Source organism: Propithecus coquereli, unplaced genomic scaffold (genome assembly GCF_000956105.1).
Source record: "Propithecus coquereli isolate 6110/MARCELLA unplaced genomic scaffold, Pcoq_1.0 Scaffold531, whole genome shotgun sequence".
Lineage (NCBI taxonomy): Eukaryota > Metazoa > Chordata > Mammalia > Primates > Indriidae > Propithecus > Propithecus coquereli.
In genome coordinates, this window is record NW_012151186.1 from 689,323 (window position 1) to 707,138 (window position 17,816).

At 60.8% G+C, this 17,816-nt stretch overlaps 1 protein-coding gene across 3 annotated transcripts in view; it reads left to right on the top strand.

Moving 5' to 3' along the window:
* Positions 1-16,670, top strand: part of ANKRD11 (ankyrin repeat domain 11) — a 41,056-nt gene extending 24,386 nt beyond the window's left edge. For all 3 annotated transcript variants that reach the window (XM_012657184.1, XM_012657182.1, XM_012657183.1), the window contains 7 exons: positions 263-405; positions 2,650-2,797; positions 3,220-9,791; positions 12,177-12,275; positions 12,351-12,494; positions 14,153-14,245; positions 15,797-16,670. In XM_012657184.1, coding sequence (XP_012512638.1) covers positions 263-405; positions 2,650-2,797; positions 3,220-9,791; positions 12,177-12,275; positions 12,351-12,494; positions 14,153-14,245; positions 15,797-15,982 — 7,385 coding nt within the window. In that variant the 3' untranslated portion in view covers positions 15,983-16,670. The remainder of the gene's footprint in view (positions 1-262; positions 406-2,649; positions 2,798-3,219; positions 9,792-12,176; positions 12,276-12,350; positions 12,495-14,152; positions 14,246-15,796) is intronic.
* Positions 16,671-17,816: the final 1,146 nt, after the last annotated feature.

Sequence of the window (17,816 nt, forward strand, 5' to 3'; positions counted from 1 at the left end):
AAAAAAAAAAAAAATAGAAATTAGCTGGACAACTAAAAATATATAGAAAAAATTAGCCGGGCACGGTGGCGCATGCCTATAGTCCCAGCTACTTGGGAGGCTGGGGCAGGAGGATCGCTTCAGCCCAGGAGTCTGAGGTTGCTGTGAGCAAGGCTAATGCCACGGGACTGTAGCCCAGGCAACAGAGTGAGACTCTGTCTCAAAAAAAGTGGAGTGAGGTTCTTGAGGATTCAATGACGTATGTCCCAAGTGTCTGTTGCAGGCTGGACTGCGCTGCATGAGGCGTGTAACCGGGGCTACTATGATGTCGCGAAGCAGCTGCTGGCCGCGGGCGCGGAGGTGAACACCAAGGGCCTGGACGACGACACGCCTTTGCATGATGCTGCCAACAACGGGCACTACAAGGTTGGCATCTCCCCTCGGCCTCACGTCTGGTCTGTCCTCTGACGTCTGGGCTGTTGTGTGGCTTCGTGCTCCTCTGTCCCGGCTGCTGTGGTGTCGGGCACTGGGGCATGTTTCGCCTCCCCATGCCCGGAGGCCCAGCTGCCCTCCGCCTGCCCCAGCGTTCTCGGCCCGGGTTGGCGCCTGGATGGCCTCCTGGTTTTGACAGGTACCACCTAAAGCATGTGTGAAAGGCTCGTGTCCACTGGCCACGTGGGTCTCATTACATTTCGGGAGGTGAACGGTGGCCCCCAAACAGAAGCAGAGCTGGGGTGGCTGCTGGGCCAGCGCGTTGCCGTGGTGCTGTTGGACCTGCGGGCAGATCCTTCAGGCTCTGGGAAGAGGTTATGCCGAGAGGTGTAGCCAGCACCCAGGCCGGGAGATGGAGCTTAGGAAGGTGACTTGTGACCAGCCCAGGAGCAGGGAGCGCAGGGAGGACGTGGCCTCCAGGGGCACGTGGCTGCTTCCAGGTCGGAAGCCAGAGACCTAGGCGATGTGCCCGGCCCACCTCGTCTGCCGGAAAGCAGGGCTGGCACGCAGGCGATGGGCTCTAACTGGAGTTGCTGCCCGAGGCCCCTTGGAGAGCCCCAGCCACACACAGGACAGTCTGAATGTGGTGTGGGACACGCCCTGCCTCTGCTGCGCAGCAGCCCCTGCCTGGCCGTTCTGGAAGATGCCAGGAACCCTCAGCATCCAGGATGCAAAGAATGTAGTTCAGGGGACAGGGCGTGGTGAGGGCTCTGAAACAACTGGGAAAATCTGAGCACCGAGTGTGCATTTGATGTTAAAAGTTACCGTTACATTTTTAGTTACGATAACACCATTATGGTTTGTTTTGTTTTTTTAAGGGCACTTTGAGAAAAATATACCGAAAAAGTTGCAACGTCTGGGATTTGCTACACAGTACCTGGGGGCAGTGGGCAGTGACATGAGGCTGGGGTGGGGGTCGTCCTTTCAGTCTTTATACTTTTGTAATTATCATTTTTAAACTTTTTATTATGGAAAATGTCAAACACCATGGAAACATGGTGAAGTAGGGAGCCAGTGGCCCCCAGGCTGTCCGTGCCGTGACCCTGCAGCCCGTGGGAGGGTGGCCCCGCGTGGGGCCTGGGCCCGGGTCCTTCGGGCTTGAGAGCCTCTCCTGGCTGGGTCAGGAGCAGTTAGCCAGGAGGACCCCGACCTGCACTGCTGGCCTGAGAGGGTGGGCCCAGGAATTGGCGGCGCCAGCAGCCGGGGACGCGGACCCAGTCCTGCCCCTGCAAGGAGCCGAATTCCGCCTGCGACTCCCGTGTGGGAGAGGAAGGAGCGGCCCTGCCAGCTCGTGGGCGTTAGCCCGGTCAGGGAGGCTGGCTGTGGACCTCCGACCTGCAGAGCTGTGAGCCTGGGTCGTGGGGACGTGTCACAGCAGGTGTAGAACACGCGTGCACACAGAACTGTGCTGGTCAAGCAATGCGAGGTGCAACATACTGCGTGGAAATAGATTCCGTGAGCGACGAGAGTTTATATTAAACTTTACAAAAGACTCTTTGAATGCTCTAGTCTCAGACTGGACTAAAGTTGAGATTTAGTACTTAAATTTAATACTCGAGTTCAGTGAGTCGCTGTCCTGGGCATGTGGAACACAGTTGAACAGCGTTGTCGAAATGTCACCGCGGATGTTTCTGTCCTTCCTGTGACCATCCTTACCCTTGTAAAATCAAGCAAGGAAGAGGTAATCTTATTTTCTAATGTAAATGAAAATAAAAAATAAACCAGCTTGCAGAAACTTGGTGTTTGTTTCCTCTGTTTTGTGTCCCCACCCCCACCCCAATAAAAACAGCCCCCCAAGCTGCCAGAACCTTCCACGACCACTTGGGCTCTGCAGTGCTGGCTCGTGGTTGGCGGGAGGGGGCAGCCTCTGAGAAGACTCCTGGGTGGTGTCCACTCGCCACAGAGGCGGCGTGGTAGGAAATGCCCGGGAGGCAGAGACTTCTGAAGGGAGCCCAGGAGCAAGGCGGAGCCGCTACGCCCTCGGAAGAGCAATGGCCCTGCTAGGCGCACAGACCTCCTCAGACAGTCGCTGTGCACGCAGCGCCCGCCCCCTCGGACCGCGAGGGGCTGTTCTTGGGTTAAACGCCGGGGTCTTGCCGGGGGCTGCAGTTACATACAGAAACGACGGCGTGGTCGTGTTCCAGACGGCTCGCTCACGCAGCTGCCGGTGTTTTGCAGGTGGTGAAGCTGCTGCTGCGCTACGGGGGGAACCCTCAGCAGAGCAACAGGAAAGGCGAGACGCCGCTGAAGGTGGCCAACTCCCCCACCATGGTGAACCTCCTGCTGGGCAAAGGCACGTACACGTCCAGCGAAGAGAGCTCCACGGGTGAGTCGGGCCACCCGGGCCGCGCGTGCAGGCTGCGGGGCGGTGGGAGAGCGGCACTGTGGTGTGGGCAGGTGGTGTTGCGTCTGCAGATCTGCACACAGCGTCCCCCGGAACTTTCAGACCACGGGAGCCCCTGCCCGGGGTTTCCCTGCCGAAAAGCCTGCGGTCTCACTGCTGAGGCGCCTGTCTCTGAGCAACCTCCCTTGGGTTTTCTGCCCCTGCGGTTGGTCTCAGATCACACTGGTGCAGTGCAGCGCTGTGCCAGACACGGGTGTGGGCGGCCAGGTCTCCCTCCCTCCCTGGGGTGACCAGGCTTTGGGGGGCCTTTCTGGAGGGCACGTCCACGGAGCTGCCTTCCCTGGGCTGTTCGTGGGGAGCTGCTTAGAACCTGCTTCTGACCTCTCCCTTCCCGCCTCCCACAGAGAGCTCTGAAGAGGAAGACGCCCCGTCCTTCGCTCCTTCCAGTTCCGTGGACGGCAACAACACGGACTCTGAGTTTGAAAAGGGCCCCAAGCACAAGGCCAAGAATCCAGAGCCGCAGAAAACGGTGACCCCCGTCAAGGACGAGTATGAGTTTGACGAGGATGACGAGCAGGACAGGGTCCCTCCAGTGGACGACAAGCACTTGCTAAAAAAGGATTACAGGAAAGAGACCAAGTCAAATAGTTTCATTTCTATACCCAAGATGGAAGTTAAAAGTTACACTAAAAACAACACGATTGCACCAAAGAAAGCGTCCCATCGCATCTTGTCAGACACGTCAGACGAGGAGGACGTGAGCGTCGCCGTGGGGACGGGGGAGAAGCTGAGGCTCTCGGCGCACACGATGCTGCCCGGGAATAAGACGCGAGAGCCGGCGAATGCCAAGCAGCAGAAGGAAAAAAACAAAGTGAAGAAGAAGCGAAAGAAGGAAACAAAAGGCAAAGAGGTTCGGTTTGGAAAAAGGACCGACAAGTTCTGTTCCTCGGAGTCCGAGAGCGAGTGCTCGGAGAGCGAGGAGGACGACAGGGGCTCCGTGGGGAGCTCCAGCTGCCTCAAGGAGTCCCCCCTGGTGCTGAAGGACCCCTCCCTGTTCAGCTCCCTGTCCGCCTCCTCCACCTCCTCCCACGGGAGCTCTGCAGCCCAGAAGCCCAACCACACGGACCAGCACGCCAAGCACTGGCGGACGGACAATTGGAAAACCGTTTCCTCCCCGGCCTGGTCAGAGGTCAGCTCCTTATCAGACTCCACAAGGACGAGACTGACCAGTGAGTCTGATTACTCCTCCGAGGGCTCCAGCGTGGAGTCGCTGAAGCCCGCGCGGAAGAAGCCAGAGCACAGGAAGCGGGGCGGGCTGCAGGGCGCTCTGTCCGAGAAGAAGAACTCCTTCCACCCCACCGTGGACGGCGTCATTCCCAAGCTGGACAAGGAGGGCAAAGTCATCAAAAAACATAAAACAAAACATAAACACAAAAACAAGGAGAGAGGACAGTGCTCGGTCAGTCAGGAACTTAAATTGAAAAGTTTTACTTACGAGTATGAGGACTCCAAACAGAAGTCAGATAAGGCTGTACTTTTAGATAACGACATTTCCACTGAAAATAAGTTAAAAGTATTAAAGCACGATAGAGACCATTTTAAGAAAGAAGAGAAACTTAGCAAAATGAAATCAGAAGAAAAAGAATGGCTCTTTAAAGATGAGATAATAAAAGTCTCCAAGGATGAAAAGTCACTAAGGAGACTCAAAGACATGAGCAAAGATGTCAGCAGATCTTTCCGGGAAGAAAAAGACCGTTTGAATAAAGCGGAAAAGGAGAAATCTGTGAAGGAAAAGTCTCCGAAAGAAGAAAAACTGAGACTCTACAAAGAGGAAAGAAAGAAAAAGTCAAAAGACCGGCCCTCAAAATTAGAGAAAAAGAATGATTTAAAAGAGGACAGAATTTCAAAAGAGAAGACTTTTAAAGAAGATAAAGACAAACTCAAAAAAGAAAAAGTTTACAGAGAAGACTCTGCTTTTGATGACTATTGTAACAAAAACCAGTTTCTGGAAAATGAAGACACCAAATTCAGCCTTTCCGACGACCAGCAGGAAAGGTGGTTTTCCGACTTGTCGGATTCGTCCTTTGATTTCAAAGGGGAGGACAGTTGGGACTCGCCGGTGACGGACTACAGGGACCTCCGAAGTGACTCTGTGGCCAAACTGATCTTGGAGACGGTGAAGGAGGACAGTCGGGAGCGGAGGCGGGACAGCCGGGCCCGGGAGAAGCGAGACCACAGAGACGCCTTCTTCAGAAGGAAGGACCGGGACTACCTGGACAAGAACTCGGAGAAGAGGAAAGACCAGGCGGAAAAGCACAAGGTTCTCTCCAGCTACCTTTCGGAAAAGGACAAGAAGAGGAGAGAGTCTGCGGAGGGCGGGCGGGACAGGAAGGACCTGCTGGAGAGCGCCAAGGAGCGCAAGGACGGCAGAGCGAAGCCGGAGGAGCCGCACAGGGAGGACGCCCACGGCTGCGAGGGCGTCTTCAAGGACCGGTCCGACTGCGACTTCGGCAAGAACCTGGAGCCTTGGGAGAGGCACCACCCGCTGAGGGAGAGGGAGAGGAAGGACATGCCCGACAAGGACAGGAAGGAAAAGATAAAACCGGAAAGATACAAAGATAAGTCCAGCGACAAGGACAGAAATGAGAAACCTATCCTTGAAAAATGTCAGAAGGACAAAGAATTTGATAAGTGTTTTAAAGAGAAAAAAGATGCCAAGGAGAAGCATAAAGACATACATGGCAAAGAAAGAAAAGCATCTCTCGACCAAGGGAAAGAAAAGAAAGAGAAGACTTTCCCCGGAATTACCTCAGAAGACTTCTCTGAAAAAAAAGACGAGAAGAGGGGCAAAGAGAAAAGCTGGTACATGGCGGACATATTCACCGACGAAAGCGAGGACGACAGGGACGGCTACGTGGCCAGCGGGTTCAAGCTCGGCGAGGCCGCCGAGGGGCAGCGGGACGGCCCGCAGGAGCGGGAGGACGGCAGGGAGCCCTGCGCCGCCGACAGGCACAGGAAGTCCTCGGACAAGCCGCACGCGGAGCGGCAGAAGGACCGGGAGCTCAGAGACAAGCGCAAGGACAGGGGGGCTGCCGAGGGCGGCAAGGACAGGAAGGAGAAGCCCTTCGACAAGCACAAGGAGAAGAAGGACAAAGAGTCCGCAGAAAAACACAAGGACAGGAAGGACCGAGTGTCGGTGGACTCTGCCCAGGAGAAGAAGAACAAACAGAAGCTGCCTGAGAAGGCCGAAAAGAAACACTCTGCCGAAGACAAGGCCAAAAGCAAGCACAAGGAGAAGTCGGACAAAGAACATTCCAGAGAGAGAAAGTCTTCGAGGGCCGCCGAGATGGAGAAGAGCTTGCTGGAGAAGCTGGAGGAGGCGGCGCTCCACGAGTTCAGGGAGGACTCCAACGACAAGACCAGCGAGGTCTCGTCCGACAGCTTCACGGACCGCGGGCAGGACGCGGGTCTGAGCACCCTGCTGGAGGTGTCCTTCGCGGAGCCGGCCCTGGAGGACAAGGTCCGAGAGGGCTCCTGCCTCCCCGAGCGGCTGAAGGAGAAGGAGCGACACCGGCACTCCTCGTCCTCGTCCAAGAAGAGCCACGAGCGGGAGCGAGCCCGGAGGGAGAAGGCCGAGAGGAGGGAGAAGGGCGAGGACTTCAGGGACCTCGGCGGCAGGAAGGACGCCGGCCAGTGCGAGAAGGACTTCCCGGACGCCGACGCGCTTGCGGTTTCCTACGGCGTGAAGGCCGAAGGAGAAGACGACTTAGACAAAACCATCGAATTGTTCTCTACCGAGAAGAAAGACAAAAACGATTCTGAAAGAGAACCTGCCAAGAAGGTAGAGAAGGAGCTGAAGCCTTACGGGTCCAGCGCCGTCAACACCCTGCGGGAGAAGAAGAGGAGGGACCGGCACCGGGAGAAGTGGAGGGACGAGCGGGAGAAGCTGCGCGACAGGCACGCGGACGGGCTCCTGCGGCAGCACAAGGAGGAGCCGAAGCCCGCGGCCAGGGACAGGGACAACCCGCCCGGCGCCGGCAAGGACAGGTCCAGGGACGAGGGCCTGAAGCTCGGCGAAGCCAGACTGAAGGAGAAACTCAAGGAGAGCGCAGAGAAAGACAAGGGCGACGCGGCGAGGGTCAGCAACGGGAGCGAGAGGCTGGCGCCGCCCAAGGACCCGGGCAAGAGGGACGCCAGGCCCAGGGAGAAGCTGCTGGGCGACGGGGACCTGATGATGACCAGCTTCGAGAGGATGCTCTCCCAGAAGGACCTGGAGATCGAGGAGCGCCACAAGAGGCACAAGGAGAGGATGAAGCAGATGGAGAAGATGCGGCACCGGTCTGGGGACCCCAAGCTCAAGGAGAGGCTGAAGCTGGCCGAGGACGGGCGCAAGAAGGGGCTGGACGCCCCCTCCAAGAAACCGCTGGGGCAGGACCCTCCGTTTAAAGACAAGAAGCTCAAGGAATCGGCTCCAGCGCCAGCCGCCACCGAAAATAAGCTCCACCCAGGACCGGCTGCGGACGCCAAAGACTGGTTTGCGGGGCCTCACGTGAAGGAGGCCCTGCCCGCCTCCCCCAGGCCCGAGCAGAGCCGGCCCTCCGGGGTGCCCACGCCCACGCCCGTGGCGTCGTGCCCCAGCTACGAGGAGGTGATGCACACGCCCCGGACCCCGTCCTGCAGCGCCGACGACTACCCCGACCTCGTGTTCGACTGCGCCGACTCCCAGCACTCGCTGCCCGTCTCCTCCACGTCCGCCAGCGCCTGCTCCCCCTCCTTTTTCGACAGGTTCTCTGTGGCATCCAGCGGGCTCTCAGAGAACCCTGGCCAGACCCCCACGAGGCCCCTCTCCACAAACCTGTATCGCTCCATCTCCGTGGACATCAGGAGGACCCCTGAGGAAGAGTTCAGCGTTGGGGACAAGCTCTTCAGGCAGCAGAGCGTTCCCGCCTCGGCCGGGTACGGCTCGCCGGGGCAGCACCTGCTGGAGGACAAGGCTGCCCTGCCCCCGGTGCCCACAGACAAGTTTGCGTGCCTGTCCCCAGGGTGTTACTCCCCGGACTACGGCGTCCCCTCCCCGAGAGTCGAGGCTCTGCACTGCCCACCCGCAGCTGTCGTCACCGTCACCCCGGCGCCAGATGGGGTCTTCTCAAGTTTACAAGCAAAATCCTCCCCTCCTCCCAGAGGGGAGCTGTTGGCCCCGTCCCTCGAAGGGGCCCTCCCCCCTGACCTGGGCCTTCCTCTGGACGCCACGGAGGACCAGCAGGCCACGGCGGCCATCATCCCCCCGGAGCCCAGCTACCTGGAGCCCCTGGACGAGGGCCCGTTCAGCGCCGTCATCACCGAGGAGCCGGTGGAGTGGGCCCACCCTGCCGAGCAGGCGCTTTCTTCCGGCTTGCTTGGGAGCGGCTCCGAGAACCCCGTCACCTGGCCCGTGGGGCCAGACCTTTTGCTTAAGTCTCCACAGAGGTTCCCAGAGTCGCCGAAACATTTCTGCCCCACAGAGTCCCTCCACCCCGCCGCCCCGGGGCCTTTCAGCACCTCCGAGCCCCCGTACCCCGTCTCTCCCGTCTCGTACCCTTTGCCCGTCACTGAGCCGGGACTGGAGGAGGTCAAGCATGGCCGCGTGGAAGCAGCCCCCGCCGCTGTCCCCACTGCAGAAGAAGCAGCTCCTTACGCCCCCTCCTCCAGGCTGGAGTCCTTCTTCAGCAATTGTAAGTCCCTTCCGGAAGCCCCCCTTGACGTGGCCCCCGAGCCCGCTTGCGTGACCACTGTGGCCCAGGTGGAAGCCCTGGGGCCCCTGGAAAACAGCTTCCTGGACAGCAGCCACAACCTGTCTGTGTCTGCCCTTGGCCAGGTGGAGCCGGTGCCCTGGGCCGACGCCTTTGCCAACTCTGAGGACGACCTGGACCTGGGGCCCTTTTCCCTGCCGGAGCTTCCTCTTCAGGCTAAAGACGTTTCGGACGTTGAAACGGAGCCTGTGGAAGAGAGCCTCGCTCCTCCCGGAAAGATTCCTGCAGGGGCCCCCGTGGTCGTGAATGGCGGGGACGTCTCTGCGCTGGCAGCCGAGGAACAGGCCGCGCTGCCTCCCGAGCAGGCGTCCACCCCGCTCCCCGTGGAGCCCGAGCCCGCGGCCGAGCCGGAGGCAGGCGTGGCCCCGGAGGCCACGGCGGAGGCAGAGACTGTGTTGGAAGAGAACGCCTCTGAGCACGTGGATGCCAGCGCCGTGCCCACGCCCGGCCCCCCCGAGCAGCGCCCGCTGGGGGCTGGGGAGGACGGGACTGAGGCCGAAGACGCCCCCGCCACATCCCCCCGCGCCCCTGACAGCCCTGCCACGGATGGTGCGGCACAGGGACACACCGTGGACGGTGCTGGCACCCAGGACGACGCCGGGGTCGCCCATGCCCCCGGCCCGGCTGAAGGCCCCCCAGGCAGTGTCCAGCCGGAAGCTGCAGAACCAGAACCAAAACCCACAGCTGAAGCCCCGAAGGCCCCCAGAGTGGAGGAGACCCCCCAGCGCATGACCAGGACGCGGGCGCAGATGCTGGCCAACCAGAGCAAGCAGAGCACGCCGCCCCCTGAGAAGGAGCTGGGCCCGGCCGCCCCAGCCGCCAGGGCGAGGGGCCGCGTGTGCGAGGACGATGACGCCCAGGCCCAGCACCCGCGCAAGCGGCGCCTCCAGCGCTCGGGCCAGCAGCTGCAGCAGCTGAGCACGTCCTCGCGGCAGACGCGGGAGGTGATCCAGCAGACGCTGGCCGCCATCGTGGACGCCATCAAGCTCGACGACATCGAGCCCTACCACAGCGACAGGTCGAACCCGTACTTCGAGTACCTTCAGATCAGGAAGAAGATTGAGGAGAAGCGCAAGATCTTGTGCTACATCACGCCGCAGGCGCCCCAGTGCTACGCCGAGTACGTCACCTACACGGGGTCCTACCTCCTGGACGGCAAGCCGCTCAGCAAGCTCCACATCCCCGTGGTGAGTGCCCGGCAGTCGGGCCGTCCGCACCCAGCTGTGCGGCCACAGGCCCAGGGTCCTGACCTCCGGGGGCCCCCGGCACTGCCCAGCCCCACCCACGGCCCCTGGTCTCCAGACGGCCTCACGCCGCACGTCCGGCTGTCCCGTGGGGCGCCCCGTGTTGCCGCTGGCTGAGGTCCCCTTCCGGAGGTGTCCCTGGACCCCCGGGCACCTCTGCCCTTTTTACTGGCCTGACATCTCAGCCCCTGGAGGAGCCGCCAGGACACGTGTGTCTTGCTGTGCCCGGGACGGGCTCTCGGGCTCAGCTGCGGAGCGGACGTCCAGGGCCTCTAGCCCGCGCGCTGTGCTGGCCACGGTCGCTCTGAGAGGGAGCCCCCGGCCCCAGAGGAAGGGTCCCACTGCATTCGCTCGCTCTGCCGGAGCAGGGTCTGCGCGGTGGGCGCTGCTGCTCTCACCAGAGCCGGTGCCTGCCTTGCCGGGGCGAGGACCGGCCGGCTTTGCCCTGAGAGCAGCCACGGCAGCACCTGGAGCCGCCTGCCCGGCAGGGACGCCTCACGGGCCCCACCCCGCCCCCAGCTCTGCGCTCCGAGCGCTGTTCCCGGGAGCGGGGGACAGATGATGGTTTAGGTTACTAGTTTCAGAAAAATCTGGTTTCAGATTTCTATTCAGTAGGACTTCTTTGTGCTTTTTGTTTTATTTGAATTTTGGTTATCAAAACAGAATAACATGACTACTGTGGAAAGTCTGGAAAACGGAGAAAAAAGGTCACTATGAGCGTCCCATGCAGTGTGTCCCTGTGAGCGTTTGCGCAGCTCCCACCCACGTGCCGCGGACAGCCAGGCCCAGCTGTCTGCGTCAGCGAGGCCACGGGTTCTGGCTCGTCCTGCCTGGAGAGCCGAGGCAGGCGGGGTGCTCACGCGGCGCCTTAGTTTGTGCTGCCACCGCGACGCCTGGGGGTGGCCCAGACCGTGTCTCTGCCCTGCGGAGGAGCAGACTGCACCCCAGGGGGACCTCGCCCCAGGACCCCCGCAGAGGCTGGGCCCACCGAGGCAGAGGGGCTGTGGGGCGAGCAGATGGAGGTGCAATGAGTGAGGCTTGCAGACTGGGAGCTGAGTTTCCAGATTTTTATTCTGAATTAATTTTAGATTGACAGAAAAGTTCAAAGTTCAAAGACCTCAGAGTTTGTACCCAGCCCTGCTCCGCTTCCCCTGAGGCTGCATCTCACCTGCCACTGGGCGATGAGGTCCCGCCACGTGTCCTGGTCTGTGGGGTCCTCTCTGTGCCATCCCTCGTGACCTGACGCTCTTGAGGGGCACTGGGCCCTGGACCGTCAGGTGTCCCACCATGGGACTGAGGTGACATGAGCCCGACATGGAGCCTTTGGTGGCTGGCGTTGGGCTCCTGGTGTCGGGGACGTGTCGGGACGCTGACCTGGGCACAGCGTGTGTCTGGGAGGCCGGGGCCGCGTGCGAGTCCCGCTCTCAGACCGTCGCCCCCAGCTCCAGCCTCCAGGGCGGGTCGCGGCTGCACCTGCGGGTCTGCCAGGAAGAGCCGGCCCTTGGGCGGGGCTGTCCCGCGTCGCAGCGTCTGTCTCGTAGCGCCGAGTCCGCTGTGGCTCTCGGGAGTTCCGCAGGGCGCCGCCTCCCCCTCCCCGAGGACCTGCCCATCTCGTCTGCGCATTGGCTTTCTGCCCCGCGAGCCGTCCCGCCTGACCCACACTGACCGAGCCCTGCCCACACCGCAGGCCGCAGCCTGCCCCGTCCCTGTTGGTTCCTCCTTTCTCCAAGAGCGAGGGGCGGTGTTCTCGCCGTCCACGCCGTCTCCTCGTCCGCTCACTCTGAGACGACGTCGGTCTCAGAAGCTCTGCTGTGAGCGTGCGGCTGGGGAGGGCTCCCGCCCCGCTCTGTCCAGTTGGGCTTAGCTGTCGGTCTCTGTGTTACATTTGGGTCACTGTGTCCTGGGGTGCAGTGGTGAGTTGGGGCGTGTGCATCCCGCTGTGACGGCTGGACGCACCGCTGCGCCTCTGCTCCTGCCGCCCTGCCCCGTTGATCTCACACGGACGGGTGCTCAGGCCTGCTCCTCCTCTCTTGCGCCAGATGTGGCAGGTGACAGACGCTGTGTCACCCCTCGCCGTCCTCCCTGCTGTTCTTGCAGCGTGTGGTGCGCTCTGGGGCAGCCGCGGCTGGGGCACCGCGCCCCATGTCCCGCATCTGGCTGGCTCCCAGCACATGGCCGGCGCGTCCTGTGTTGTGGGCCTGGGGCTGGGGCTGGTCTCCAGGGCAGCTTCCCAGGAGGGAGGCGCTGGGTCGGGACCTCTTTGGACGCGAGTCTGTTCTTGGTGCGGTCCACAACCCCGCTGTCGTCTTTCTCGTCCTCTGCCTGCAGATCGCGCCCCCTCCCTCCCTGGCGGAGCCCCTGAAGGAGCTCTTCAAGCAGCAGGAGGCAGTCCGGGGAAAGCTGCGTCTGCAGCACAGCATCGAGCGGGTAAGAGGGTCGGCGCGGGCCGGGGCGCGGGCCTGGGGTGCAGCCTGTCCTGGCTCACTCAGCTCCTCCCCGCAGGAGAAGCTGATCGTGTCCTGTGAGCAGGAGATCCTTCGAGTCCACTGCCGGGCAGCCCGGACCATCGCCAACCAGGCCGTGCCATTCAGCGCCTGCACGATGCTGCTGGACTCGGAGGTCTACAACATGCCCCTGGAGAGCCAGGTGGGTGCCCCCGGGCCTCTCGCGGGAGGAGCTGGGGAGCCGCGCGGGCACCCACGTCGCACGAAGCCCAGTCCCCGCCCTCCCGTGCGTCACAGGTTCTGCACGTCGACTGGAAGCTTCTCAGGCCTCCCTGTGCCCTGCACTTCGGGCCCCGGGAGGGCCCAGCATGGTCCAGTCACTTAGAGTTCCTTGAGTCTCCTGAGACACTTGTCCTTCCAGCTGGGAGGCCTGTGGGGGCTGTCGCTGGGCCGGAGAGGCCCCCGGGTGATGGTGGTGGCCAAGGGCCACGAGGACGCATGTCCCATGGTGGCCAAGGGTGCCCAGCACGGCTTCTCACCGCCAGCGGACACACATCCCCCTGGTCTGGGGCGGGCGGCACTCGCTGTCTTGGGAGCCACCTCGTCTTGTGATGCTCCCTGTGCCCCCGGCCGGTCCCCAGCCTTCCCCCAGGTCTGGTTTGTCCCATGTTGCCATAGCCTGCTCCTCCCTCCTCTGTCCTTGGGGTAGGACTTGCTGGCCGGAGCCAGCTCCTCCTGTCTGCCTGGGAGTGGCCCCAGGGTCCGGGGACTCTGGTTCCCGCTGCCCTCTGCACTGCCAAGACCACACGTCCCCTCGTGATAGCGGCCACCCAGCCCGTGACCCCCGCGGCGTGGGCTCCTGCTCAGCGCGGCTGACGGGGACCACGGGGCGCCCCAGGGATTCTGTGTCCGTCCAGAGTTTGCCACATGGTCACACACAGCGGTTTAGTGGTTTCTAGTTTAAAACGTTTCTTGATGCATTGAAGACCTTCCTTCGAGGACATACCTCTCAGACTTCACCCACTTAACACGTTGTGCACGATAAGGTTTCTTCAAAGTAAAACCTTTGTATAAGATAAGCTGTGAAACCAAAGGTTTAGTTGAGCACTAGATTGCTTCAGGGATTGAATATTTAGAAGTTTTGCTTTTTGCACCGAAAGTAAAAAAGAAACTACTAATTTCTAATGCATGTTCTGGGTTACTTCTGAACGTCAAAGAAGAGAGACGGTCTTAGGCTGTGGTCTCTTCCCTCCCGTGTTTGTGCCGAGCTGGGCTCTGGCGTGGCTGTTGGGGAGAAACGTGAACATGTTCTTCTGGGGACACGTCGGCTGCTTGACACTCCAGGGACACCCAGGGACATGTCAGCCGCCACAGCTGCTGCTCCTCAGCAGGCTTCCCGGGTCCCCTGGGCTCCCTGTTTGCAAACCACAGTTGACGGCGGGTGCAGATGTGCTGAAGACAGGGTAGCAGCTCGTAAAGACGCTCTGTGCACCATGGCCGCTGGGAGGCTGACCCCAGGCTGCTCCACCTCAGGCCTCAAATGTACTTTTCAAGGAGGAAAAATTTCCGTTTTTAAAGGGGAAGAAATTGAAACAGATGCCACCACCGGCTTTCCATGAGCCCTCTGCCACTCGAACCCACGGAGGAGGAGACGGGGGCCGGGGCATCTTCTCCATCCCCTCCCAGGGCTCGGGGACCACAGCACACACTTAGAAAGCCCTCGCCTGGGGACAGGCACTTCTCTGAGCTCTGACTGCCCTCGGGTGGCCAGGCCCAGCCCTGCATGGCTCTGAACGCCGCTGGGGGCGGAGAGGGGCGGCCACGGCCTCGCTCACCACGCACACCTGTTTGACCCCACAGGGTGATGAGAACAAGTCAGTGCGGGACCGGTTCAACGCCCGCCAGTTCATCTCCTGGCTCCAGGACGTGGATGACAAGTACGACCGCATGAAGGTGGGTGCTGCGTGTCCCTCCCAGCGCCACGGCTGGCTCCGTGGCTGGCGGTGCCCAGGCCCTGCCCGTCCATCCAGTGGGTGGGGAGTGGCTCTGGCACCAGCTGTGGGACCGACCTTGAGCCCTCCTCAGAGGTCACAGTGCACACCCACCGCTGCTCTGGACAGCCCCGACCTGGGCGGCGGCCCGGAGAGGGGGAGGTGGGAGGGAGCGAGTGCCAGGCAGGCAGGGGCTCCTGCAGTGGCTGGGGTCCCGCCAGGGGTGCGGTGAGGATCCGCTGAGACGCTGGGAAAAGCAGTAACTCACCACTTACAAAATTAAAATACAGAGGTCAGCACCCCCCAAATACACTGTCGCCCCCCTCGGAGAGAGGGGAGGGATGCAGAGCTCCCTGCCCCCGGCCAGTGTCCGTGAGTAAGATGGCATTTCCAGGGGACAGCCTCACCTGGCCCTCTTAGCTGAGTGGCGGAAGGTGCCGGTGTGGACAGAGACCAGCAGGCGAGGGAGTAAGCGGCCCCACTTGGCGTGTGAGCCACGGGGCATCTCGGGGCCTGGCCCCTGCGACACAGGTGCTGTGATCTGGGTGAGACCAGGCTCCAAGGACACGTGAATTTCACTCCTTTTACTAAACACCTTCCGTAAACAAAGCTGTAAGTAACAGCTGACTACAAGTTTTGTAAATATTCAGGGAACGCTTTATTAAAGAAAGGTTTTGATTACAGTTAGACTTGGTACATTAAAAACACCACATAAGTCTACTTTATTAATGTAAAAAGAACTCTTATGAATTAATAGAAAACGGGGATAGGAAAAAGCATTGTGTGAAGACGCTACCACAAAGGAGATAAAATGGCCAAATCTTAATGAAAAGATACTCAGTGTAATCATTAATTTCAGAGCCACCAATCAAATGAGATCCCACCTAACAAACAGGTGAGGTGCAGGGCTGGGGGCAGCCTCCTCGCAGGGTCGGGAGAGGTGCCACTCGGTACGATTTTGTTAAGTCGACAATATCGAGTTTCACAATTAGGGATATATGTAAAAATATTCATTGGCACAGCCTAGTAACCTGGAAACCAGGGGGCCATCAATAATCCTGCTAGTTCACGGGTTCGGGGCGTGTTCGGTTACCGTCTAACGCTGCAGTCGTGTCAGGCAGGCCCGGCCTGTGAAGCTCTCTGAGCTGGAGCTCTGTGGTCCGTTCTGGGGCCAGAAGCAGCTGAGCTTGGGGAGAAAATCTGGAGACTATCTCCCCATCCTCAGCACATAGCTAAACAGGCCACGCGTGGCTCTCTCCCTGGGCCGGGCCTGGATTCCCCAGTGTGTCTGCAGGTCCCAGGTGGCAGTCTCTGCTGCAAATGCAAACGAGACAGTGTCCCTGGCCGGCAGTGATGGTATTTGCCAAGCAAACGGGGACGCCGTGGTTCCCGGGCGTCCTGCAGGGAGCAGGGGCTCAGGTCGAGACCCCTGTGCCGCTAGCCAGGTGTGGTCGGGCTGGGGGGGTGGATGGAGCCCGGGCCCTCCGCCCCTCACCCTGCCGTGTGTCCGCAGACCTGCCTGCTGATGCGGCAGCAGCACGAGGCCGCGGCCCTCAACGCCGTGCAGAGGATGGAGTGGCAGCTGAAGGTGCAGGAGCTGGACCCCGCCGGGCACAAGTCCCTGTGCGTGAACGAGGTGCCCTCCTTCTACGTGCCCATGGTGGACGTCAACGACGACTTCGTGCTGCTGCCAGCGTGACACCCAGCGAGGGCCACAGGACACAGGCGAGGGCCGCGCGAGTCCACTGCAGAGCCCTGGTGGTGCAGGAGGAGGAGCGCCGCGGCCGCCCGCAGGGACCCTCGAGACACCACCTGGGCCCTGGCGTCTCCACCCCTTCCAGACTGGCCGGGCGTCAGTGAGGTGGGACGCGCCTTTTTCTTTCATACCAGCTGCTGCGGGGGCGCGGCCCCCAGAGCACAGTCTTGCCTCGCAGGCGGGAGGAGGAGCCACAGGCACGGCGGCTTCCCCCTCTGAGGACGGTGACCTCGCGTCCTGCGTCCAGCCCCTGCAGAGGCGTTTGGGGAGTTGCAGAGCAGAGCGCATTTTTAAAATTTCCTGTTCCATTCTGATCCGCTAAAGGAAATAAAATTAAGGTGTCCACCTCACGGTGACCTCCAGGTCAGAGGGCAGGAGAGCACCGTCCCAGCCGTGGTCCTGTTGCCATGGCGCTGACGGGGACGCTGGGCTGGGCGGGAGCCGCCGGGCCCCGAGGGACACAGAGCCGGACTCTCGATAGTGTTTTTAATGGAGTCAAATCCACGTGGTTTGTATATTTTTCCTTTAATCTTGGGCATTTTGTTTCTCTTTCTGAGAACGTAACTTGAAACACTACAGAGCCAATAATCATATAAAAAGTGTATCCGTAAACGCTGTACAGTTTTATATACATTCACAATGTACTTTTGCTGCCTTCTAGATAATTTATTTTGCAACACATTACTGCACAGTTGTAAATAACTTATGTACTGTAACATCACTTCCAGTTATGTGTAAAGAAATAAATTAATTAAAATGCTCTTGTACACGTCGGTCCCTCGGGCAGCATGTCCCTGTCCACTTTGCAAACTCGAACAAATTATATTTTCCCTTCCCTCCGGGCCTTACCTGGGACCCCTGCCGAAGCCCCTCCTCCTCCCATGAGGCCCTCACCTGGGCCTGCGCTGCAGGTGCGGATGGATGCGCGGGGCAGAGCCGGGCAGCAGCCCTGGGGCCGTCGGTGCCAAGGGGCCTGCAGGGAACGACAGACACAGGAGAGTCACTCGCTGCGCGTCTGAGCTCCGCAGCCCCGGCCAGGCTGGGCTCCCCGCCACCCGGGCTGCTCCCCCGGCAGGTGCGCAGTGAGGCCGAGACTTGGCCAGGTTTCCCGGCGACTCTGCGGCCGGCGCTGGGTCCCCCGTGCGGGAGGCAGGGACAGCTGCAGCCTGAGGTTGGGGATGACAAAGCTGCTTGCTCTTTGGGGGGTGGGGCACTCGCAGCCTCAGGAGGGACGCCCTCAGCAGTGGGCACACCTGTGCACCAGAAGGGACTTGGGTGCTGGTCACTGTGTCCCCCGCAGAGCAGCCGGACCGGGAGGGTCCCTGAGTGCTGTGCGTTTCCCTGCAGGCCCGGGTGAGGCCCCCGAGGGCTGGGGGTCAGGCCCGAGCGACTCGCCCTCCCACCCACGCGGGAGCTTCCTGAGGGCTTGACCGCGGCCCGGGCGGGGGTGGGGGACGTGGAGGAGCTAGAACGTCCCAGTACATTTTTTCTGGACTTAAATTAGCTGTTGTTTTGTCCTAAGTCACAGAACTCTGATCACAGCAACACTCTGTCAAGCTCTGCTTTTCCTTTCTAAAAACACCCAGACTTAACCCCCCCCACCCCGGGCACTGGGCGTCGACGGTGGCATTTGCGGGTCTGTGGCCCGCGGCCGTGCGTTCAGGTTGAGCAGCTCCGCTCCACACGCCTGCCAGGTGCTGTGCGAGACGACACAGAGGCTGGTGTCCCTCAGGACATTTGCACGAACACCTGGGGACAGACGCTCGTCTCGGCTGAG